General features: G+C 49.8%; 1 protein-coding gene across 1 annotated transcript in view; it reads right to left on the bottom strand.

Moving 5' to 3' along the window:
- The window catches only part of drosha (drosha ribonuclease III), a 43,661-nt gene that overhangs the window by 6,591 nt on the left and 11,894 nt on the right, over nucleotides 1-25,176 (bottom strand). The window contains exons 17-26 of the mRNA XM_061265847.1: nucleotides 24,289-24,396; nucleotides 19,893-20,031; nucleotides 19,755-19,815; nucleotides 19,155-19,214; nucleotides 17,449-17,548; nucleotides 16,429-16,531; nucleotides 11,620-11,690; nucleotides 6,629-6,673; nucleotides 3,426-3,583; nucleotides 750-855 (exon numbers count right to left, since the gene is read on the bottom strand). Of these exons, the coding sequence (XP_061121831.1) occupies nucleotides 750-855; nucleotides 3,426-3,583; nucleotides 6,629-6,673; nucleotides 11,620-11,690; nucleotides 16,429-16,531; nucleotides 17,449-17,548; nucleotides 19,155-19,214; nucleotides 19,755-19,815; nucleotides 19,893-20,031; nucleotides 24,289-24,396 (951 nt within the window). The remainder of the gene's footprint in view (nucleotides 1-749; nucleotides 856-3,425; nucleotides 3,584-6,628; nucleotides 6,674-11,619; nucleotides 11,691-16,428; nucleotides 16,532-17,448; nucleotides 17,549-19,154; nucleotides 19,215-19,754; nucleotides 19,816-19,892; nucleotides 20,032-24,288; nucleotides 24,397-25,176) is intronic.

Raw genomic sequence — 25,176 nt, 5'->3', positions numbered from 1 at the left:
AAGATGCGTACACAAGAGGGAGGGAGGGAAGGAGGGAGGGAGGTGGCGGGGGAGCAAAGAGAATGCGAGATGATGTCAAGCTCGCTCATTCTCTCTCCATCTCGCACTAGTTGAATGGGCGGTTTTATTGAAATCCATTTCAGATGTAGCTTATCTGGATGGCCGCGGCTATCGGGCCTTTCAACATGGCTGACGTCACGCCTTTTTCAATCTCCCAACGAGAGCTCTCGCTCGCCCGGCGCTCTCAGCCCACTTCAAACGCCACCGCGGCTGATAGTCGACGTCGCGCAAGCAAAAAGAGAAATGCTGATGCTCGCCGTAAAAAGAAGGCAGCATCATAAAAATGGCCTCGCGCGCCTTTCAAAAGGTGCGATTGCTCGCTTTTGTGCCGACTTTATCTGGCAGACACTCGACAGCCTCGGCGAAGGAAAAAGTGCCGACAAAGACGCGCGAATCTCGGGAGGCTTCTGTCCCGCCACAATTGACGAGTTAAGTAAACACGGCACGCCGGCGAGGAAGAAGAACGCTTACCTGAGTGACAACAAAAAGACTGACGGGATGCCGAGAAGTGAGCAAGGACATCGCGACAAGATGTCGGCAGATCAACAAAGGCGACAAAACGCGATTTTTTTTAGCGAAACCGCCCGCGCCCGACATCTGACGGAAAGTTCAACGTTAAACAGACCGTGACTGGCAGTATGTGATGTCATCAAACATGGCGGCTACAAACACTCAAACGGGCGGCTTACGGTTAGGTGTCCCTCGTGGTGGTCGGGGAAGTGGATGAAGAGGTACTCGGTGGCCACCAGCTGCATGATGGAATCCCCCAGGAACTCCATCCTCTGGTTGTGGCCCCTGAAATGAGAATACCTGGAGTCATAAACGAGACAATGGGCTGGCTTGAAACTTTTCCAGCATGAGAGGAACAGGATGCGGAGGAAGAGGAACAGGAAGCTAACATCAGAGAGAGAAACATGTCAGAAGTGCTTGTCGGCTGTCCAAATGTGAGCCGGACACCAAGCACTGCAACCAGACAGACACATGGGAAGCAGCTGAAAATCATGGTAAACAATTTGCTTTTTGTTTTTTTGCCCGATCCCGGATATGCGCCTCGGCTCAATAAAACACTGCGAAGGTAGCGGTGGCGAGGCTCGGGTCAGCCGTTAGGCGTGTACCCGTGTCAATCATATGTAAATGACTTCCGTTACAGAAATGGAATTCATTCAATCCCCCGCAAACGAGGTTCCTGCCGTTTACCTCGGGAAAAACAAATGTGGCACCCTCTGCATTTATATGAATAATTCTACTCCTCCTTCCTTTTTTTAACTATTGAATCTGACAACAAATACCCAGGCTTTCATTTGCTTGCCACATCTTTAATTAAGTCTGATAATGTCCATTATTATTTTAGAAAGGGGGAGGGGGGGGGGAGGACGACCATCAACTGAGTTTTCCTAAGGGCAGCGTGATTTTTTAATTAAAAACAGCTCAAAATGATTTACTTCGTATCATATCGACGTCCCCGGTGAGTCGCGCCTCGCAAGACGCGACTGAGGCAGGCCTCAAATTGTTTTTCATCTTTGTTTTAGGTTGACGCTCATCCTCGTCATCACCTCGAGGCTTCCGCTTTTAGCCATGCGTTTGCTCAATTTTGATCTTATCTTTATTTGTTCTAATTAGTCAATTGTAATTAGTGAAGGCCTTATTTAGGAAAACAAACTGATGAAATGTTACGTTGTTCATTAGAGTAATATCGCATTTTCAAAAACGAACGGAGTGGGCCATACGTTGAGCTTTGGAACTTTGTCACCACTTTGCCAAAATGTCTCCAGTGGAGTGGAGAGGAAGGCACAGCAGCAACATACCAGGGGGTAGGGGGGGGGGATCAGAGAGGAAGGCTTTGCTGCGCCAACGCTCGTCCTTTATTCAATGTGGAAGCGAGCTGGAGGGGAGAGATGGGAGGAAAGTGCGCCGCTTCCGCTTTGATGTGAAACACCTTCATCAGCTCGGGTGAAGAGAAAAACAAGAAAAGGACCAAGTCGGTGAGAAGGCAGGCGGTTCGCCGCAGTCGTCGCCATTTTTACAAGTTAGCTGAGGAAGACGACGAGCTTTGATGATAAATTGGAACCAAAAAGATGGCAGAAGCCCGCCAAGACCCGGGTCAGGCTGTTCCACCACAGCCCTGTAGGTGGCAGCAAGAAACATTACAGAGTGGGTGCCAACACGGAGCTTGATGGTGAGCTCGGAAGACCCTTGGCAAGAAGAAGAGCTGCCCCTGGGGCCGTTTTCGAGGTCACTTTGTCCTCTGTGCCAGGCGAGAGGTCAGCGGGTCAGCCGGCGTCCCGTCTCTGCGTCCGCCGCCTACCTGATTGTCTGACCTCTCGCTGTCTCATCTCACCTGTCTAGCTCTTCTTCTTCATCTTGCGCTCGCCTGCACTGCGGCTCGACCCACTTTACGCTAACCTTTGCTCTTTTGGGAGGTGCGCAGCCTTCAAGAAGATTTCCTGTATTTAGGTCGACCTAGCTCAGGCCAACCGAGTGAGTGCGAAGGAACACAAAGAAACAAAGTGGAGCCATGTCCGTTCGCACTTTACGATTCACAAAGCCTGATTTATTCTTTCTGTGGAAGACAGAAAATGGCACGAATTGTTGCCAAAGTGCTGGATTCATAGGAAAATTCTAAGAGGTGTCAAGCAAGAATGGTGATTAAAGTCATTAAGGCCTTTGTTTTCCAATCAATCGTTTGGAATGAAACCAAGATTGAACTTGTTGGCCGTGATGTACGTTTGGCCAGCAGCAAATCTTTGGCTTCTAATTGAAGGCAAACTATTATCAGGAAAAGCCTATTCGAACACCTGCACTTTATTTGTGGCTCCCGGTTGTAAGAGGGTGTGTACACTTGTGCAACCGCATGGTCTCAGTTGTCTCCTTCAACTATTTCATACTATACTATTATATGTGGAGGAATAAAAGAAAGATTTTAAGAACATATCACCTAGCCAAATAATCAGCCTTTGAACACAAAATAATCGTGTAAATTGGAAACACGGGGTTCTCGCTGGCGGGAAATCCCGCCGGGGTGTGATGCAGGTAGCGTCAGAGTAGCAGAGCGAAGAAAAAAAAAAAGGCAAGCAATTACACAGAAGAGCGGCCGTCTGTCAAGATTTCAGGTGTGCTGCGAACGCTAATTTGCTTTTAGCTGTCAAAGTCACGACTGCGCGGCAACTTAAGCAGCCGCTGCGATGCAAACAAGCGCCAACCGTCTCATTATCAGTTTTCCAACACGCTACGCAATCCATACATGGTGCTTGTAGAATCATTTATAAAAGAAAAAATCTCCATTTTAGCAGGAAATGTTCATTAACATAATCGTAATTGCCGCCATTATAGCGAGCGAATGAGATGACAATGCGAGATCAACTTACAACGTGAGGTGGTTGAAGCCCACCGTCCTCAGCGTGAAGGCTCGGGCCAGCAAGCGCACGTGCGTGAACAGCACACCGATGGACTCCTCAAAGTCCGTCAGCTTCTGCAGGACGGGCGAGGACTCGATCAGTTGCCGGTCCGTCTGGGGCTCCTGGACCTGGGGGCGTTCGAGTCCACAAACAAGATACACTTACTGTATTTTCCGGAGTATAAGGCGCACCGGACTATAAGGCGCACCTTGAATGAATGGCCCATTTTAAAACTTTGTCCTTACATAAGGCACACCGGACTATAAGGCACACCATTAAGGCAACATGTCAGATTTTTACTCCAAATCAAATTATTCTCCATTTTATCTTTTTTATTTCAACTTCAGACGCAACAAATTACTTTATAATCACAAAATAATAGTATTTTTGATTCATGAGTCATAGTCTTCAGCGGGCCACTTATGATTGATTTCATGACTCAATCCTTCGGGCCAGTTTAAATTTAGGAACTTGGTTCATATATAAGGCGCACCGGACTGGGCGCATCGGCTTTTGGGAAAATGTTAGGTTTTTAGGTGCTCCTTATAATCCGGAAAATACGGTAATCATCAGGCAGCTACTATTTACAAGACGAGGGGAAGAAGATAACAACGCGGATGCCTCATCCTTTCCAGCAAATCACACATCTTTGTGCTTCAAGTTTGGTTCCCTCCCCCCCAACGGGGCCAAAAAGTGTCTTGTCACAAGCGGGCAAGCCACTCTGCGATGAAGCAAGTTCCTCAGTGCCTTAGTTCTCCCTACGAGTGTCCTTAAATCAAACATGCGCCGCCTCGAGTGTGTTTTTTTTGCCTCCGCCTCAAAACAAACTCCAAAGATCGGCGGCGGCAGCAGATGGAATCTGCTGCTCATTAAGTAGCAAACCGTTCCCTTTTCACTTTGGCCGCAGCCACGGACTGCAAGCGCTCCATTAATATGGCCGTTGCCTCAGTTAGCGAGGAGATCAGAGCCTTGGTCGGCCTTGAAAGGACGCTTTGCCGGCCGCCGCTGCGGATTGTTCTTCGACGTCCGCTTGGACGGAAAAGCAAGCTGCTCACACTCATTAGAAAAAGAAGTCATATGCTGAGAAAATATGCATAAGCGTGTTTGTTTTTATCAAGACGCCTGGCGCGTTAATTAGGCTACGAGAGACGTTTAATTGGTCTCGGCGTACTACAACGGCGAGTTTGACCGAGACATCCGAGAAGGCACACTCTAGCGACCTTGTTGGCTCGCTTCATTAGCCGCTAGCTGTAAAGCGGCGCTGCCATGGAAAACGCCACCCGGCGCCTCCCCTCGTCCTCATCCTCGGGTTTTCTGTTTTCAGGTGGAAGTTGCGCGTAAACGACGTGACGTATTTTCCCACCGCATATTTTTAATTGGAACGCTGCCGGTAATGATGTCACGACTCCATCTTCCAACACGTCGGAAGAAACATTTCATTCCCGCCACTTTTTTTTCCACCCTCGGTTAATTAACGGAACGCGTCGAAATGTCATGCATCACAACTAAGGACATCTGAGGGGTTCAGCGCTCGTGGGCGTCGGCTATCCTTCGGGGTAATGGTCGGCACCGAGGCTTCAAACGCCCTGGCTGAGGTACGGATGAGGGGGGCGAACGGCAGTTATGGGGAAAGGAAAAAAAAAAAATGGACACTTTTGAAAGGGCTTCAAAGCCTCCCTTTCAGCTCAGCCCAGAATCTGGCCAGACTGGGAGCCACGCTCCGAAAAATGCAACACTCGTCAAGAGATGTTTGGATTAAAGCAAAAGTTGAGCAAATAAATAAAATGTTGGCCCACGTTGATTTCCAGTTAGCCAAAACGTTATTGTTTAAATTTAGCAAAGAGTTCCACGTCAAGGGCTTAACAGAAAATGAAATCAGTCCATCTCGTGAGTGAGCGCAAATCTGAGTCACAAATTGAAGCGCTTTTTGGCTCATGACATCTCCTCAGAGAAAATGTGAAACCACTAAACTGATTTTTATCCCGAGTAATTTCTTCTTCAGGATTTGTTGTGACCGTCGGCAACAGTTAGTTGCACCTGAAGGACTTTGGTAGAAACCGAGCCTCTTCATTACGGCATTGAAACGATGAGGGAGAAAAAAAAAAGCACTTGATCAAAACTGAAGGGAGAGCAACTATTTTTGGCCCACAGTCAAAGCCGTCACTGTCTCTTGCTTGACAGTAAATCTGAGACAGGATGTCATCGTAACTTGCTAAAAAAAAAAAAGCCGAAGCATTTTTGGCTCGCGTTTGAGAAGTTCTGACGCTGCTTGCGGGCCTCCAAAAGCGAAAGGAGACGTTTGGAAAGGCGGCGCAGGTAAGCGTGTCGGCGCCTAATCATCTCCTGGAGAGTTGCACGTGTTGATGAGAACGAACACGTCGAGCACGTCGCTATGCTAAGCTAACGTACGGCATTAATTTGACGCCGCGGCGAGCAGCCGTGGCCGCACGCTCAAAGCTCGTTAAGGCAAAGCCTCGTTCACCTGTCTCGCTTCATTCCCGGCGAGAGCCGGAGGAGGGCAGCGCCTGCTCGGCGCTCATAACAGGTGCGGACGCGTTCAACCGCAAACACGGCGAGGCCTTCATCAATTATTCAATAAATCATCGGTTCGTTCAGCAACAAGACAAGCTGCTGAAGTTGATCTGAGGGAGCAAAATGGAACAGGACGAGCAACACGCTGCAAGTCGGCAGCCGAGATTGAAAATGGCTCTCAAGGCTTAGAAACTAACTTTTGCCATTTAAGAGATTATTTGGGCGAAGAAACGTTCGGTTTTCACGATTGGTCGTGTTATTCCGGGCCAAGCGCGGAAAAACGCACGCGGCGGCGAGATGAAAGGAAGAACGCGGCGCTTAAAGACGAGCTTCGGCAGAGATACAAAGAAAGGCTCGCTCCTCACCGGCACATCAGAGAGCAGGAAGCCCGGCCCAGCCGCCCCCCGTGGGGTCGGCGCCATTCGGGACTGTAATCCCGTTAGCGCATCTTTGATCTGCTCTCCCCAATCCTAATTTCAAAACAAACACCCTCGACGTGGCGGATGATGCAAAAAGCCAGGACGGTTGTCACCCGTGATATCGGCAAAGAAGACCAGATGTCAGCCGGGGGTCGCCACGAGCTCACGGCCACGTTTTGGAAAGCAAATTGAGAGAAAAAAAAAATGGCAGGATGAGGTTACCTGGAGAGGGTGCGACGGGTAGTGGAGCCAAACATCCTGCAGGTCCTGCAAGAAAAAGAAGAGGAAATCAAAAAGGAGGCTCGCCGGTGTTAATACGTCAAATTATAGAAAGGATGTGGCCAATAAGTCAATCCCAAGAAATGTGTTGCTTGACCTTCTGAGGGTTCAACTTGTCTCAAAAGTGATGAGGTGAGCAATAGCGTCAGGAGCAATGGGTGGGCGGGTGCCAGTGGGGGCGAAACCACAACAAAGCATTCGCCAGCTCATTTCCAAATCCGGTCAGGGCAGGAGAATAAAAACGGAGTGGGGGAGCGTAAGTGGAGGTACGCCGACGGACCCCGTATCGAAGACCGAAGAAAAGTCGCCATCGGCATGGCGCCGAGGAGGTAAGACTGTTGCCAAGTACAACGGCAGGTTGCAAGTATCCACGTGAGAACCGAACAGGTGAGACGCAATTTCGCTGGTTAACTTTGGGGAGTGGGAGAGCAAAAACGATACCGTGTCGAGCTTCTTTTTTTGGACGGCGTAACGGCACTTAGCTTGGGAGTCGCTAAACTCGGCTTAGCGACGGGAACGCCATTGCGTAGGTGTGCCTAATGAAGTGGTAGCGCGGACTCCGACAGCTAATGTTTCAATTACAGCCGTTCGCTAAGACGAGGCAGACAATGACTAAGCCGGCGTGGAGTGGGGATTTAAGAAAGAACATGTTTTCTTTTTTTCTTTCTTTTTTTTTCTCCCTCCCCGCGACTGCTGTAATTACCGGGTGCACAAATCATCTGCAGCTGCCAGACGCACTACACAAAAAAAATAGAAGAAACAAGAGCGTCCGTCCGTGTGTGCGTGGGTGCGTGGGCTTCAACAGCATTCAACAACATTTCGCTACCTGTGCCGACTACGAGTCGAGTCTTTAATCAGAGATCTTGCCCGCACGCGAGGATGAGCAGGCAGGCCGGACTTTGTCTCTGACAAGTTCCCGCGCTCGCTGACAAATTGCTCTCGATCCGCACGCTGCCAATCAATCCATCAAATATAGTAGCGCGGCAGAACGATTGATAAGTGATAGTCCGGCTGATCGATAAGCACATAAAAGCCACCCCTGGCGAATGATCAAGGTCAAAACGATTTTGCGTCGCCGCGTAGCCGGGGAAACAGGAATGCGCTGGGACAATGGGCTGGCCGATGACGCCGCTCGCCTTCTTTTTACAAAAGCAAGGACACAAGTTCTCACACTGACTGTGCAAATGTTCGATTTTTACCACAGGACAAATGTTAAGGTTGGTAATTAATAGGGGTGTAACGATTCATCGATACACATCGATGAATCGATATAATGCTCGACGATTTATTGGCATCGATGCTAAACGTAAGCATCGATTTATATCGCCGTGTTTGACCTCGGACATTAGACGCGACTTTATTTTGAAATCCAGTTCATTGTTGCTTGCTTCTTCTTTCCGGGAGCAGGGAGCAGTGCGCGGCGTTGCTTCACGTGAAAGTGGAGTCGACAACTAGTACGCGGCTCCTGGGCTGGTGCTATGGCTAGTGTCCAAAAAGACGAGGAAATTTGCTCCCCTTTAGGCTTCAAGTCATTCGTTTGGAAGCACTTTGGATTCCAAAGAAAAGATGGCTCAACGGACAAGACACGTGCAGTTTGTAAATCCTGCCATGCCGTGATCAAATATTCAGGGAGCACAAATCTCGCCGCACATTTAAAGAAAAAACACGACATCAAAGTTCAGTGTTAAAATAAGCACTTTGTATACTACAATACTCTTGTAATTTCCTAAATAAAGAGTTTGCAGTACCTTGTTGATTTTGCGTATGAATTGTTCTAAATCAGGATATTGTTCTATATTTTTGATTTAAAAAAAATATATACCGTATTTTCCGCCCTATAAGGCGCACCTAAAAACCTAAAATATTCTCAAAAACCAACAGTGCGCCTTATAGTCCGGTGCGCCTTATATATATATGGACCAAATTCCTAAATTCAAACTGGCCCGAAGTATTGTGTCATGAAATCAATCATAAGTGGCCCGCTGAATACTATGAATCATGACTCAAAAAGACTATGGATCATTATTTTATGATTATAAAGTAATTTGTTCCATCTGAAGTTGAAATAAAAAAGATAAAATGGAGAATGATTAGAAATCTGACATGATGCATTAATGGTGCGCCTTATAGTCCGGTGCGCCTTATATAAGGATAAAGTTTTAAAATGGGCCATTCATTGAAGGTGCGCCTTATAGTCCGGTGCGCCTTATAGGCCGGAAAATACGGTATATATCGATCGAAGAGCACTATATCGCGATGTATCGTGAATGAATCACAGCAGGCTTTAAGATATCGGCAAATATCGTATCGTGGTTCTTTGTATCGATAGGATATCGTATCGTGACAAAACCCGCGATTTACACCCCTAGTAATTAATGAGCACCAAAGTCGAGCGAAACGTTTTGCAAGGTTTTTCATTTAAACCTACTAACAAAGCATTTCGCAATCTGGAATTTTCCACTCGGTCCAAGTGTTCAGTCCTATTTTAAACAAACGAGATGTTTGTGAGCACGCAAGAAAATGTCGCCATGTATCTTTTTTTTATGATGTGCCATCATAAAGACTAAAAAGACTTTGTTTTTCCCAGGTGGCCGTCGTCTAAATGTTCCCCCGAGACGGCTTTAAAGGTGATTTCGGTGCCGACGGAGAAGATGTCTGTCTGAGGGGCATAGCCGGCAAGTGTCATTAAGTACATCAGAGTTGTCGACGAAAACTTTCCCCGCTTATGTGTGTGAGAATTAATGAAAGCTTGGCCAGATTGGCCAATGGGCACAAAGTGAATTCATCAGGAAGATGATTGCTCCTCCACAGAAGAAATTCCCTAAGGAGCCCATGCTGGCATTTACATCTCCTCTGCAATAATAGCAGCAAGAGAGTCCAAGTCGGACCGAAGCGCCTCGCAAAAAAACAAAAAGGTGACTCCATGTTGAATGCACAATAATGAAAGCTGCTGAATCGTTTGGGATGATTTAAAAAAAATACAATAGATCTTGCAGACGGACGGCTTCTTCTTCCAACCAAGCCCTCCCCCAGCCGCCTCGCCCGTGGCGCCACCCGGCCGCCTTGCCTGTTCACTCGCCGCCTCCATCTGTCTCCTCCTCGCAGCTTTGTGCAGCAGGACGGCCATCGGGAGGATTCGGCGAGGGGTTGCCGGCTACAAGTCGAGCTATTTCAATCCACCGGCTGGGGCAGATGCAAAACTTTCAAAGTTCCTCAACACGATTTTTTACGAACCGAGCAAGCGCGTAAAACGATTCCTAATCGATTGCGTCCCACCTGGCTTTTTGAGCGCACGTTTTTGTTTCAAAATGAAGACGGCATCTCAGTAAAGTAGGTTAAAGAGACTTTTTTTTTTTAAACTATTTTAAACGTTGTGCGCGGTAAATCTCACGCTAATCGCCGTCAGATTAAAAGCGGCCATTTTAAAAAGGGGATTACCTTTGTGACAGCGCGGAGGCAAGCGGAACAATAACGCCGTCAATCGGCGCAGATTGAATCGTTGAAAGTTTCAAACGTGCGGATTGAAAAGTCGAGCCAGAAGAGAATAATGACGATGGGGAGTTGAACCGGGTAAATTGAAGCATTTGCCTTGATGACTTGGAATCCTTGCAGCCATCTCCAACTGCTCTGACTTTTGTGGATCCATAATTCATGATCACTTTCCCCCCGTAGTTTGGAGCTGTGAGATGTTCAAATATTTAGTCCTCAAACTTTTTTTGATGTGCTCCGTCAAACATCTTTTCAGGTCTGGATCAAAAGACCGGGCCGGACCGCCCCGCCTGCGTCTTAGCGTGCGCGTGCCTGCTTGAGATTCGCCGCGGTCTTTTAATTGACCCGTAACATACGTGGCCAACATAAATGCGAGTGCTCAAGAATTCATTAATGATTCATTTGACGAGTGTGCGCACCCACCCGCACCTGCGCGCGCACACCAGCAGGTGTCTGGCAATGTTCTCGCTGCACTTCATCTATATTTCACTTTTGACTTGTGCTCCTTCCCGTTTTGATGTTTTAGTTTGGCAAGGAAGTCCAAGCAAGCGAGGATAAATGGAAGAGGGGGGGGAAATAAAACAACTATTTGCTTCTGAGACAATCTTTTGTTTTTTCATTTGACTTTGGCAACCGGGCGTCGCAGCCACGAGCGGCAATCTGCACAGCGAGCAGTGGCGAGATTGGCGAGCCAGGCGCCATTTAATGAGATCCACTCGTGCGGAGGTTCTATTCCATAGTTTCATATCTTTTATTAAGTCCAGTTCTGGCCGTTTCATTTCTTGCTCTTCATTACTAACTGCCTTTTGAACGCTTGCTCAACAAATTTTGCAACCGGGATATTATTTTTTTGGGCCCCCCCCCTGAAGCCAGTTTGGTAACTTGATCAGAACTTTAATCAGTCTCTTATGAGGAAGATGCAAATGTGTTTGGGAAAACACCCGAATCAGCATTTTCCATTTTGCGGCCCGATCTGACCATTCGGAGGCGTCCTACTTCTTTTGTCCCGCGTGAAAACGCATTTCCGGCGCGTAGACTCGACCGAGCCGTGCCTAATATTTTGGTGTGCTGTGGCGTTAATGACAAGCGCATTGAAAGCCACTCAAAGCAGGGCCCGCTAAATGAAATCTCCCATCTCAAAGTGGCGAATATTTCAGCCGCCTGGTTGTTTTTTCATCCGAGCGCATCAGCAGTCGAACGGCGTCGGTTGAAAATAAATATGCAAATACGAGGCATGTTTCATGTCAGGACAGATTGCTTAAAATAATAAGAGCAGACAAATCGGAGCGCGCGTCAACGTTTCGTCTCCCTGTGAAGTTTGACTCGCAGTGTTGATGATGGTTCTGTGAGCTAGACAGGGCTACGCCCGTCTGTCCGTCGGGTTTGATTGAAAGCAAACATGGCGGACAAGATGAAGAGGAAAACCAAGGGGCGTCCAACCTCACCTGGCCGTTGAAGAGCAGTCGTCCGAATAGTTGCCGGGCCTCATCCAAGCCGCCCTCCAAATAAACGGCACCTGCGTCAAACGACAGCCACGCGTTATTCTCGCGACAACTTCATCAAGAGGCACATTGTTGAAATCATAACACCCCCCCCAAAACACACAGTGGTTTTGTCCAAGTACAAACTATAACAAATTTTGAAACAGGTCACACTGCTTTGTTTATCCACGTTGGAAACAAAAGACTTTTTTTTTTATGCAAGCGATGCACATCCGAGCACACAAAAAAGATGAGGAAGGGAAAATAAATTGGACAAAAGGAGCGGTCCAGAATGCAGCGACGCTGCCGGCAGGGCCGACATCACAAATGCGTCTCTCGCTCTCTCTCTCGTTGGCTCTCTGTGGGAATGATTTGCGGCATCTGGCTCTTTTTTTTTTTCTTTTTTTTTTTACTAGCAGCAAGTCGGCTCGCTCTCCTCTGCGTCTTTTGTTCTTTTGACTCAACTGGCTGCAACTATCAAAGTGCCTTTAAGCGGCGCGCCGCTCGCAAGCATCGCACTCGGGGCGGCTCATTCAATTTGGAAAGTAATAACCACCTGGCAAATTGGGTATACAATCACGCGGGCCCTTTTATTACGCGCATAAATGAGGCGAGTGGAAAGGCGCGAGCGGCTTTCATGGAAGACATCAAAAACATATGAGGGATTCATCAACTGGGAAGGGAAAGTGCTTTCAGATGGCAAACGGGCCATTTGCTGCAAAAGCACAGAAACAAATGCAAACAAATGGCAAAGGCACCACAGCAAACGCTAATAGAGGCGCGCCTGCCCGCCAGCCCGCCCGCGCACGCCGCGTCCTTCGCTGGCGCGGAACAAATGTTGCTCAAATGTGATTAAGTCTGCCGATGAGTTGCACGCCGGACGCGAGTCAGTCGCCGGGAGCCCGAAACGAAAACGCCAAAGGCAAAACGACTCATTTTGGTCAGCGCGTGTCGTCGATATATGCTCAACGCCGCGTCGACACCCGTCTTGAAAAGCATAATTGTCATGCGGCCTCGGCTTTGAGGTCCCTTGATTGGAAAATTGGATCGGGACTGAAGTTTTCGAGAGGAAAAATCGTGTTTTTTGCTTTTATAAATAGTCGTGCGGCACGTGCGGCAGCTCACTCTTAAGTCCTTTCAGATGCGCGAGTCAAGTGTAATTGCAGCCGGGGAGGGCGTGAGGGCCGAGCGCGCCGAGCTCTCCGAGGCTTCTTCCCGGCGCTGGGGATTTGCGGTTTGTGCAGAGTTGGAGATGTTGCTGCTGCTACGTGACAGATGTTGCCTCCGGAGAGCAGCTGGGAGGCGACGTTTCAATGGCTTTTAACTACCCGCTCCAAATGGGTGCGGGAGGGGCCGAGACGATGAGGGTGTGTCCGGGAGGCACTTCACGATATGATGACACGGCGCATTTGGAAAGCTCCCAAACGGATGCGTCAAAGTTTATGCCGCTGATTACATTTTCAAAAGTTCTCCCAGAAGGAGGGGCAAGTTGGAAGAAGGGGGACAGGGAGAAATCAGCAGAGACCCCGCGAGGGTTTGCAAAGGTATTAAAAATCTCAAAGCAACACTTTTGGTGTCAATCAAAGAGCCTTTGGATGAAGAAAGCGAGATATGAAGTTAATTCACGCATGAGCCGGCCTGACAAGGAGGCTCTCGGTGCAAGAGAAAAAAAAAAAGGGTGCCCCAAAGCTATTCAATAAATTGCACAACTCGGTGGAATCATTAAAGGCGTTCGGGACGGGCCAGCAGGCTGCCGACGGCCACAAAAGAGGCCCGGCAAATTAAGATGGCGCAGCGACGGCGGTGTGACCGGGCCAAAGCGCCGCACGCGTTTGCGCCACAAGACTTCCCGGAAATATGCGCCCGATTTAAAAATCCTTTTAAACACACGGCATAAATATTTGCAACTTTGTGTTGAGGAGAATTGCTGAAGACGTTCAACGATTGAACATTCTTCATTTGAACATTTCACCTTTTGCTTCCTATTTTGGGGGGCAGCGCACTCGTAAGTCCGACAAGAACCCGATGTGTGCGGTTAGCTAGCTAGCAACGGGGAGATAAGTCAGTAGAGTACAGCAAGTGCAGCATGGATGTTGGATGGCGGTCAGTGAGAAGCTAGCACAATTTTCCCAGGCGCCGGCTGAAGCCTCGAACGGACGTCCGCATCTGTCGAAAGCCACGTCTGGCCGCGAGATGATCGGCGGCGGAATTGCGACGTCTGAGAGCCTTGCGTGACCACTAAAATGCGCGCGTCGGGGGCGTAGCGAGCGCCGGCGGCTGACAGTCACATTAATAACCCGGAATGAATTATTCAAAAACGCTCAGACTCTAATCCATCAAATAATATATTAAGCTCCCTCTCAGCTCAACGGGGGCTGAAGCGGCAGACGGACGGCGAAAACAACACATTGGAGAAACTTTGCGAGCGAGCGACAAAAGGGGCGACATCAAACATCTTACTTTTCAGAAACTTTCTTTCAAAAGCAATGGCGGCAATTAACAAAAGGAGAGGGCGCTCGCTCCGCCAACACACCGCACGCATTGTGCGGGGAGGATCTGATATTCAGCGAGCGGGAGATAATCCTTTCCCTGCGTTCTTTTAATAGGAAGAGCTTAGAGAGAGCCTCACAAAAGGTTCACCATCTGCATCCCCACGGCTGCCGGCGGCGTATAATCCGCAGATCAACCGTACAAGGAAATTAGGGCCATCAAAACAGAGAGAGGCCCTCTTTTGGTGCTCGCCGCCTGGCCTGCGTTTCCTTTCAGTCGGAAGGAAGCCGCGGCGGGCTTCTCAGGGGGGAGGACCTGAGAGGCAAACCAGCAGGGCCGCGCTTTGTATGAAGACGGCGAGTGGGTTTTTTTTTTCGTTATCATTCTGCAGAGCAAAGAGGTAAAGTGGGCGCCCGAGAAGAGGAGGTGCGCAGGCCAAAAGAGCCCAAATGAGAATGGCTCACTCTGGCACAAGTTAATGACAGAGGATCAGAAAAGCAAGATTTCCATTCAACACTTGGAATTATTCAGGGTTGCAGGGCAGCCATTTGCATTGCAGATGCCTTTCCATTCCTTCGCCGCCGCTCTCTCGCTCTCCGCCAGAGAATTGCCCCGCCGCCGGCTCGGGAGATAGACGCGCTCTCGACTGCGCCCATGCAAAGCAGCAGATTATCCGCCACTTGCGAGGCGGCGCAGGTTCAGCGGTCACCGCGCCAAAGAAACAAATAAAACAAAGGTCAAAAAACAAGCGCGCGAAGCCGTTAGCGTGCGCCGCCAGGCAACTCCCAATATTATGACTGCGTCATATTCGGGCAGACATGGAAAGGAGGAAAGTGCCAGGCGCGTTTCTACTTCTCCACGTTATTTGCCCGGAAGCCAGGGCGGGCTTGACAAATCAATGCAGGAATTAGAAATCGTGTCCATCGTGTAGAATGGAATTCAAATTTTGGTCATTAACATCCAGTCGGGTTATGCCGAGCTCCTATAGGGGGCAGCGACGCGCATGGCGACATACTTTAGCACATTCCGCCATTAAAAATCATTTCAGATATCTGGGAAAATAAATAGCGCGGCGTGCTCGACTTGCACCAAGACTTGGGGAAGTGTTCTTTGTTATTTGGGGGGCGGCGACAGTGACAGCGTGACTCGAGGCCGACATGGCAGTCTCTCGGCTAATAACAGCCAAAGTCGAGACAAGATGAGAGCGCCGGAAACGAGGCGAGCCGAGCCGGAGCGCAAAAGAAACGCCGAGCCAGTCGGAGACGGCTTGCTAACAAGGTCTTGAAGCCGCCGTTTGAGCGCCAAAACTGAAATGCAGATGACAAAAAAGTCCCGGCGAGAGAAAAAAGCCGACATCAGACGGGGAAAGAGACGCTTTCAAAGGCGCGTCACTTTTTCCTCACGTCTGCTGGTTTTTTTTGGTTTTTCTTTTTTTGTTTGGCAGTATGTCTCTGACAGCACTTTTCCTCGCGCAGGTTCCCTCAGAACAGCGTGTTTATTCATCACTTTTATGAAGTTGAAATTGGGGGGGGGGGGGATGAAAGCGAGGAGGCTTCCAGCAAGGCGTTCTCGCCACAATGAGAACGGCGCCGACAGCCACGGGACAGAATAGATTACTACTTTGTCTAGGCCGATAATGAACCTGTGACAAGTGCGGGGGCCCCGGGGCCGACAGGGGGGGGGGGGGGTGTTCCACGGTGCCAGTCAGCACTTTGCGCCCGCCGCTTGACACCGGGAGGAGGAGGAGGAGGAAGATCTCTTGAAAGCCGCTGCGCTCTCTCTCAAGCGTGGCAATCAGGATGGAGATAAGATAAGAAAAAGCTGCAGACGCTGCAGCTCCGCACGAGCCGGGCTTAGCTCGGTGGCACCGGCGCACGGCAAAGTTACAAAGCGTGTGCGTGCGAGGCAACAGAGCAAGGCCGATAAGGGGGCTTGCCCGCCCGGCTGTTGGCCATCTCCCGAGGTCAATAAAGGTCCGTACCGCGGCCGGGATCTAACACCTCGGCAGGAACCTCTGCTCAGATAAAGATCTTAATAGCGAAAAGGAAGTAAGGTTTTAAAGGGAACAAAAAGATCCGACATCAAGACAACAGCACGATGTGACGGAGCTTGTAACGAGTGAACAAAGACTGAAATTGCTGCCAAAAGCAAACCGGAGCAGATTACCGTGCATATTCCTCCTTGACTTAATTCCATTTCCATCAAGATCTTAAAAGAATATTTGTTACATTCTTAAAAAGAAAAAAAAAAAAATTGATTCAAAACATTCAAGAAATGTCTCACCGATGAGGGCCTCAAAGCAGTTGGCCATGGCGTGCCGCAGGTCCGACTCCCGGCACAGGTCCGGCCCGTGAGCGTAGAGCATGAAGCGATCCAACTCCAGTTTCTGGAATGGAAGATTGGAATCAAAGAAAGCATTTTCTGGAATCTTCTTACAAGCCAGACAAAATGGCTTAGCCATCTAAGAGGGGTTGAAATGAAAAATGCTATTGGCATGCTAACAGTTAGCGTAACAGTTTCAAAACCCTTCAAGCGAGCGATATTTGAACACACGTGGTGGAACAGCGCATGTAGACAGACACGCAAGGAGCAAGCAGCTCCTGAGGCCGCTCACAAGGCCTTTAAAGCTATCAAGAAAACAAACAAGTCGTTTATTTAGTTTCTTTTACATTTCAATGGTGGGAATGACAAAGAGCTCAGTCACACAAGATGATGTCATTTTTTGCAAAGTTGCAAACTGCAACTTGCCTTCCTCTATAGTGCATCCAAAGTCCAAGCCGTGCAAACAAAGAGCCAGGGTGCCACTTAATTACGGCTGATAACTGTCGGGGGTACGCCACCCCCGGAGACTGAAGTGCCGCATTCCGCCGAGGCTCCAACTCTGAGAGCGCGTTCCCTCGCCTTCCCCACTTTCAAGTCCAATTGTGTCGACAAATACGCATATATTATTTGTGAAGAGATAATTACGAGTGTTCAACAACTTGGCACGGGCGAGGCGCTGGATGGCGCTCGCGGTGAAGGCCGACAGCGCCGCGGCACAAACGGCCGCGTCTTTTGTATTCGGCGGGGGGCCGCATGAAAGACGCATCCTTTTAATTGGTTTCTCGCACCGTTGCGTACTTTCTTTCGGCAAGCTCAGCCAGCAGGAAGAGGGACGAGGGGGTCGCCGAGGTTTGAAGCCTGCGCGATTGCCGCAAGACCTCCGGGGGCCCGCCGGGATCCGCGGTTTCATCCTTTAAAACGACTAACTTTTAACTCCAATTACAAAACGATAAGCGGAAAAAACGAGGGGGGGGGGCTTACCTTGGCGAGCATGGCCAAGTGCTGGTTTTGCACAATAGCTGTTCTGTAGGTGGCCAGGCCTCCTTCTTCCAAAGTGGGGAAAAGGTAGTACAAGTGGACACTGCAAACACAAACATCATGGATGAGCAACTAGTACTTCGGAATTCGCAATGGACACAAAACTGTCGCCCGCCATTTGGAGGCGGACGAATGAGTTCTTCTCCCTCATGAATCATCCATTGAACTTTTCAAGGCCTTTCCAGGCCCGAGCCGTTTGGAGCCCACCAGTGGACGTGCGAGCGATTTGGCAGCTGGCTTGCGCCGCCGCCCGCTTCCATTTCCATTAGCAGCCGGCGTTGGCCAAAGCTGTAGCATGTCACTTTGATTTCATCCCAATCACAAACAGCCGTTTAATTGCGCCATTTGAAATCGATGGCGGGCGCAGGAACGCAGGTGGCGTTCCCGTGCCCAAATTCGAGCGGCAAACAAAGAGCCTGAAACGAATCGTTTTGTTGAGATTAGAAAGTTCGGATGACTTTAGTGCAGAAGGACGCTTTTGGAATAAGCTCAAACCGAAACACTCACACGAGCTCCCAAAAGATGAATCGGCTCTCGTATGCTCACAGGAACCCGTCCAACTTCACTTGCTAGTTCCTCTAAAATATTTACTCACAAATATTGCGGGGCGACTTATTTATTTTACATCATCTGCTTTTAAAGGCGTCCTCTCGCAGCAACAGAAGCGGCGGCGCACGGGCCAGCTCCACATTGCCGCTCCCATGCGCAGAACGTTCTGCTGGCCGGACAGCGCCGAGGGGGCAGATTGCTGTGTGGGGTGGGGGGGGAGGGGCGGGGGCTGGCATTTGGTTGGATCTGCTGTAGCCATTTAACTGGACAAGAGGCCGATAAATAATTCAGAGAGGCAGAACGCAGGCTGAGCGTGTCTCATCCGAGGCTAACAATCCAAGACGTGGGCAGAGGATGGCAAGACGGGGGAGTGCTGGCCAATTCTTTGTGAGAGCCTGTGAACCAATCAGACATGCTTCATTTTTTCCCCCATCTGCACTTAAGCCGGGCACAGGAGAAAAAAAAAAAAAAGACTATTTCTTATGTGGGTTCCTTCATCCATGTGCCTTGCGTTGCCTCGCACTGCTAACGTTGATTCGATTCTAGTCTTTCAATCAGATTCCATTCTTTTTCCAAATTCAATCCAAAGAATCGGCTTTTCAGAGCATCGGTTTGTTGAAAAATTATTTGATTTTGCCACAAAAGCCCCGGACGGGATCAGTTCCTCGCGGTTCCATCCTACTCGGGGAGGACTCACGAGAGCGCGGGGTGCTTTCTGGACGTTGGCGGCGCGCTCAATTAATAATGTCCACGTATAATTAGTCCCGGGGTAGGCTAAGTGGCGCACGGGCCGCGGTCAATAACACGCTGAGCGTTGCCGACAGCTAATTGCGAGTTGTCATGACAGCTTTCGGGGCCGTCGAAAAAAAGATTGCCGCGTGCTTGGAGGAGGGAGAACTTCCATCCAGGCTTCCAATTACCAGGAAATCGCTGTCTCCGCACCTCCAACACTTGTGACAGACACCCAAAGACGGAGACGATGAGAGGAACGAGGGAGCTGAGTGCGCCGAGGCGGTGGGAAGAAAACGGCTGACGGGATTGAGCTCGACTTCAATTAGCGCTCGCGTCCATCAGGCGCGGCGGCGCAACCTTCTTCTCACCTGGTGAGGAACTCCACCACGGCGTCGCCCAGGAACTCCAACCTCTCGTTGTGATTGATCCTGAGGATGAGGGGGGGGGGGGGGGGGGAGAACATGAAAAAAAGGCAACCAGAATAGCAGCAACACCATTCCAATGTTGCTACCAGGTGGCTGGAATAACTAAGTTTGGGTGCTTCCTAAATGTTGCTTAAATAAAAAATATAATAATAATATAATATTCTAACAATAATGATAATATAATTACAATAATAATTGATAATATTATATAATAATAATTAAAAATAATGAAATGGGAGATAAAATAAATAAATAATAAATGTAGACTTTTTGGTTTCATTGGAATGTTTTTGTTTGCAATCTTGCAATCGAACGCAAAAGCAAAACTCGGCGGCGAAGGTAATCCCGAGCAGGCATCGGCACGTCCTGGAAACGAGTTCATTTCATTTGCCCCGAGATCTCCCGCGCTTCCGTGATTACAAGTTAATTTTCCTCTCAGCGGGCCTGCAGGGAATCTTAATCACGAGGCGGCTGGCTACATTCGATCGTTCCCGTGGCTAGCGATAGCGTGAAGACGCATTTGTGTGGCGGCGGGCGGGCTACCTGGAGGGGGACGGGTCATCCTGGCCCAGGCGGGACATGATGTTGATCAAAGTGTTGATTCCTGAAAGCAGCAGGGTGGCTCAGTCAAGGAGGACGTGGAAGGGGAGGAGGAAGAATAAAGGCCACAAAGCGCCTCACCTTTCTTTCTCATGTACATGTGGTGAACTTTCCTGTCGCCATATTTGGGTTGCCGGATGCCGCAGTTGGAGAGGGAGTTGCGGGCGTGGTCAGGGTTCATCCCAAAGTTCAGATGGTGACTGGGATGCGTCATGGCCAACTGAACAAGAGCAACAGGAACAGGGATTTACGTTCACGCCAGCCTTGAGTCCGCTCCCTTTGGCTTTGAGGCTGGAGAAAGCGTCTACAAAAGAAACGGGCGGGAACCGTGATATGTGCACAAGCCGGCATTTCTGAGAGCCTCGTCAAAAAGAAACGCTAGCCGACTTGCTTTCTGTGGAAGAAATGCAAAATGACACAGGGGGGGGCTGAATATAGTCATAGAACAAATTGTAGCTCCATTTTTTGACACGTGCGAATGTGCTGATGGCAAAGGAATGAGTTTTAAGCACACCGGCTGCAAAAAAATCGACTCATTTCCTCTTCGGAGCTTCGCTACAGAAGCCTTTTTTTTTTTTCCTCTGGCAAATGAGACCTCCGAAGGGCCCTTGATTGAAATGTCACTTTACACACAAATGTGTCATTGCAATTCAAGAATTCAAGCACAGTGTCTAATATCAGGAAGATTCACAGAATGGGGATGAAAAGAAAAATTTGCTGGGGTCTGACTGCACTTGTGTTTTATCCGCCTAATTTCATTTGTTATCCACCAGCGACAAAAACCAAAGCGATCCAGCGTGTGAGATTTAAAAAGAAAAAAAAGACGCGATGAGCATTTATCAATCTTACATTTGGCAAACGTCCGCCGCAGCTGCCCTCCTCCGTCGGCATGTCTGCTTTCAGACAACTTCAGATCAATTTCAAGCTCCAATGAGATGTAGATGTGAAAGCTAAACACGGGTGTTTCAATATTTAGCAGCGCGCGATCGGCCTTCTGCTTCCTAACTGTGAACGCTCACGATAACAAATTCCACAGATGACAAAAAGTACTTTCTTTGTCATCTGTGGAATTTGTTGTCGTGCGAGACGAGCAGATGCGTTTGGCGCCTCGGTTTTGTATTGACGATTGAAAATAAAACACTTTTTTTTTTGGGCGGCCCAAGTTGCCGTCCGCCCCCTCGCCGAGCCAGCTTCGCACAAACAAAACACATCAGTCAGTGTGCGTTGTTCGCACTTAAGGACGATGTCTCAAAGCATCGCTGTCCTTTACAGACAGGCCGCCGACCCGCGTTCCACTCGACTTAACCATCGAGGCAAATGTGTGAATAAGAAATCGGAACGGATGGCGAGCGACGGGTGGACTAGACGGTCCCTCGTCAGTCATATCGTATTTACTCGCCACCTTCACATGCAACGTCACCCTTTGTAAGAACAAACTGCGAGTATTGTTCTATTGCTTGTCTGCGTGTGTTGCGACACCACTTGTGTTCAAATAGCTGCTGTATTCGTTAGCCTGTCTATGGTATTCCCCATTATGTGTTAGCATTAATCTAGCAGACTCTAAGGCTGTGTTTTATATTTAGCTTGATCATAAACTTAAATAGGGGGGTCACGATAAATAACTTGACACCTTTGTTTTTTTTTAGAGAGAATTGAGTGTCTGGGAAAAATGGAGAAGTGGCGCCCACTGCATTGTGCTTCCCACAGCACTCGAGGGAGCAGCTACTAGCTGGAAATTCCTTGTGATGCTGATGACATTGTATATTCTGAGCAAAACATCCCGTTAAAGGCATGCGGCGCTCCTTAGAACTGGATTACGCGACTGCTCCAATGACTTGTCAGTTCATGACTTAATAACACAAGCACGCATAAATATGGATGACTTGAGTATTTTACTGTAGCGCCCAACTACTCCCGTGACTTTACATCACGAGTAGCCTCGAGCGCATTCCATGCGAATCCACGTTCGCAATAACAATTTGACGCGTCTATGAATTAGTTATACCTTCAATGTCATACAGGATGCGCAGTCCGGCGACGACCGCGCGGCCGATGTAACACGGTCGCCATAGCGACCACACGCCGCCCGGGTTCGGTGAAGAAACGGCGTCGAGTGCCATTTATCATTTAGACAGACGGAGAAAAGAGCGGAATGCGGTAAAATGTAATGCGGGGCAAAAGAGAGGTCTGCCGGAATGTCGTGGCGAGAGCCGGCGTGGCCGTGAAGAAGACAACAAATGAAATAGTGATGCACGCACGGCGGGGCGGGGGGCCGGGGCGTGTGACAACACAAGCGGGCCGGGGGACTTGTACACTTGAATTATTGAGATGTTCTGTGATGCCTCTCGTTGTGGCGGCGAGGCTACAAAGTAAAGGGGGGGGCCGCGGGGCGGGGGCTGAATCAACAGGGGGCGGGGGCAGGATTAAAGCCGTCCTCCGCGGGTGCGCTGGCGTTCGTGCGTGGAGCGGCCATCAACGCACCGCTATAACGGCCCCCGACTTTTTACATGTTACATGTTAAATGTTTAACGGCCTTTCAGAAGAGGAGATTCAAAGCCCGCAGAGGGTGACTGGCGGTTTGGGGAGGGGGACATGGAGGGGGGGGGGGGTCTTAAAGGCTCTTGTCAACACGCCGCCATCCTTTTAGTTTTCAATTGATTGTACGTCCAATTGAAAGATTGCTTTGCGACAAAAATGTCACGCTAGCAGCTGTTTACAACTTGCGGGGGAGGAAATAGTCAAGTGAGGATCGTCCAAAACTAGCAGTTGTAAAGCACTGCTCGCCAAACCGCAAAACATGACCCAAAAAAAAAACATTATGAAAAAATAATCCGAAATTTAAAAATGATATTGGACTCTCTCAAAACACTCATTAAGTTTTGCTCATCTGTACGTCTGATTAAAATTATTGGGAATGACCCGCATTAACCAGACGAAATTGCCATTAATAATTCAAGCTGAGTCATTTTGATGGCCCGACTCCGCTCTTGTCGGTCATCGGAAGACCGGATGGAAGGCGGGCCGCCTCGGGATGCCATTTCAGATGCAACAAGGCTCGAAGCGGGGGGGGGGGGGGGGGGGGGGGGTCGGGGATGGAGATGACTTTATGCAGCAATAAAAGGTCTGCGAGCAGCGTGTGCTGGTGATTTTGTGTCCACTTTATTCCCCGCTGTGCTGACAACGCTGCCCGCCGCCACACAAATAGCCAGCGGCAGGGCGCGCTCGCTATGACTCAACTTTGTTCTTTTTGGAACCGGCTGTTCCCCGAACACGAGTAATTCCACCCAAACCTCAAAAGTGGAACGAAATTTGCTGTTGTATGAATTCAGGGGCCACGTTTCCGCATTCTATCAACTATGAATTGATGCGCCGTCGACAATCCTGAGAGAAGGAGGTGATGTCAGGCTCCGAATGAGTGCTTGTCAGCCGCCGGCGAGCCTCGTAGCGTGCCGGTGTTTCCTTTTCGTCGCTCATTATGACGGCTCGTCACGCTACGCTTGACAAATGGCCGATCGATATGTGCAAATTCCGGCTTGCCGGGGAGCACTCGCGCAAACACACAAAGAAAGGTGCGAGTTTAACGATCAAAACTCTAATGCCTCGCTGATGGCGGGTCCTACTCTCGCTGGGGGAGGGGGGGGGTTGCACCCCCCGGGCCGTGACAGGGCAGAGCTAGCATTTGGCAGGACTGTTCTGTCAGCGCGAGTCACAGCGGAGCCGGCAAAGTTGTGACTTGGGTCGACGCCGGCCACCTTAAGTGACTCCCGCGGCGCTCTTTCTGCCTGAACTGTCGGAGTAGAGGCGGCGCGGGTCCACGTAATGAGGAGTCTGCTGCCTCCCACAAGCCCACATCTCACCGCAGGCGGGCAGGCGAGCAGGCAGGCAGCCTCAAACCAGCGTGCGGCGCTTTGTCTCCTCCCGCTTCTTAACTATGCCAGCCTTTAAATAATACAGCGCTGGCACGTCGGTGTCACATCACTATGTCACTCCGGCCATCCGACTTCATCGCAAGGCCAATGCGGCCACACTCGAGCGCATTCCGAGCACGCGACGCGACTACTCGACGACCACAAGATGGCTTTAAAGGCACTTTTATTTCAACCCTGGAGTAAAATGGAATTGACATGGAATTTGCAATTCGGGCCAGGAGTGCGTTCGGGAATGACCCGCCCCATGCAAACCAAACGTTTCGAGATGGATGAAAAGAAGTGGCCTTTGGAAAACTGAAGCAGGACTTATCGAACTTTTTGAACCGACGTAAATCTCTGTCGATTTTTTTTTTTTGCCCCCTTTGCTTAGAGAAAAAGAAATTGCGAGGGGAAAAAACTGTTGTAGCTAGCTGGAGCGTTTGGCTTAGCTACTAGCTAGATAGCGTCGTTGCGGCCTGAACTTTTGCATCCATGGCCGGGACATGAACGGCCACCACCGCTGCGGCGACGCTTCCGTTTGTGGATGTTGTTTGTGGCGTGCGTCTTACCTGCAAGAGGCAACGCTCCTTGAAGACGTAGCCAATCAACTTGTCCAGGTGCATGAGGCACTGGTGGTAGCGGACGTGATGGGTGAGGACGGGCAGCATCATGGCGTGCTGCGAGGGGGCACAAAGAGAATTCTCAAGGAGGTGGCTCGGGAGGGAGGGGGGTCAACCTGAGCGGGGATCGTGTCTGATATGAAAGAGGAGTGACGGGAACATGTTGGAGGGGAATGTGTGATGAAGGGATTGTCAGAAGCAAGAGCTGAGAGCCGATAGCGGGCAGGAATCAATCAGACGCTCATTATTTATTAAGTGGCGCGAGGCAACACATAGATGGAATCATCACAAACCCGATGGCGGCGGCGGCAGCGTGAGGGGAATGACGGACAGGAGGGAAAATTCACTTTGGGGCAGGGCGGCGGGGGATCTAAGCCCATTTGGCCGTGTTGACGCACTTACTTTGCCACGTGCGCTGACAGCCCTCTGCGGGGAGAGCGCGGGAAGAACGGCGCTCGGCCGGCGGTCTCCGTCATTAGCCGCGCGACACAAGATGGCAGAGGCGCTCTTCACAACGTTAACCCCGAGCGAGGAGCCCGCCGTCCTCGTTTTAATTAGCGCTACGGGGCGAGGCCACGCCGGGGGCCCGAGCGCACCGAGAGGTGTTGACAAGGAAACCCGGAGGGCGTCAGGGAGCACCGCGTGGGTGCCGCGCTTCACCGACACGCTTAAAGAGCCAATTAACGAAGCCGCGACGGGTTCCTGAACTTATCTGGTGGCCCAAAAACTGAATTTCTAATGTGGTGTCCATCCAGAGAGCTTTTGGCCAGACCTGGACGACACCGCACGCTCTGCCGCCGACGTCAACATTTTTTCTTTTGATCTGAAGACGGATGA

Source organism: Syngnathus typhle, linkage group LG19 (assembly GCF_033458585.1).
Source record: "Syngnathus typhle isolate RoL2023-S1 ecotype Sweden linkage group LG19, RoL_Styp_1.0, whole genome shotgun sequence".
Lineage (NCBI taxonomy): Eukaryota > Metazoa > Chordata > Actinopteri > Syngnathiformes > Syngnathidae > Syngnathus > Syngnathus typhle.
Note: the sequence above shows the minus strand (reverse complement) of the source record. Positions and strands in the feature narration are given on the sequence as shown.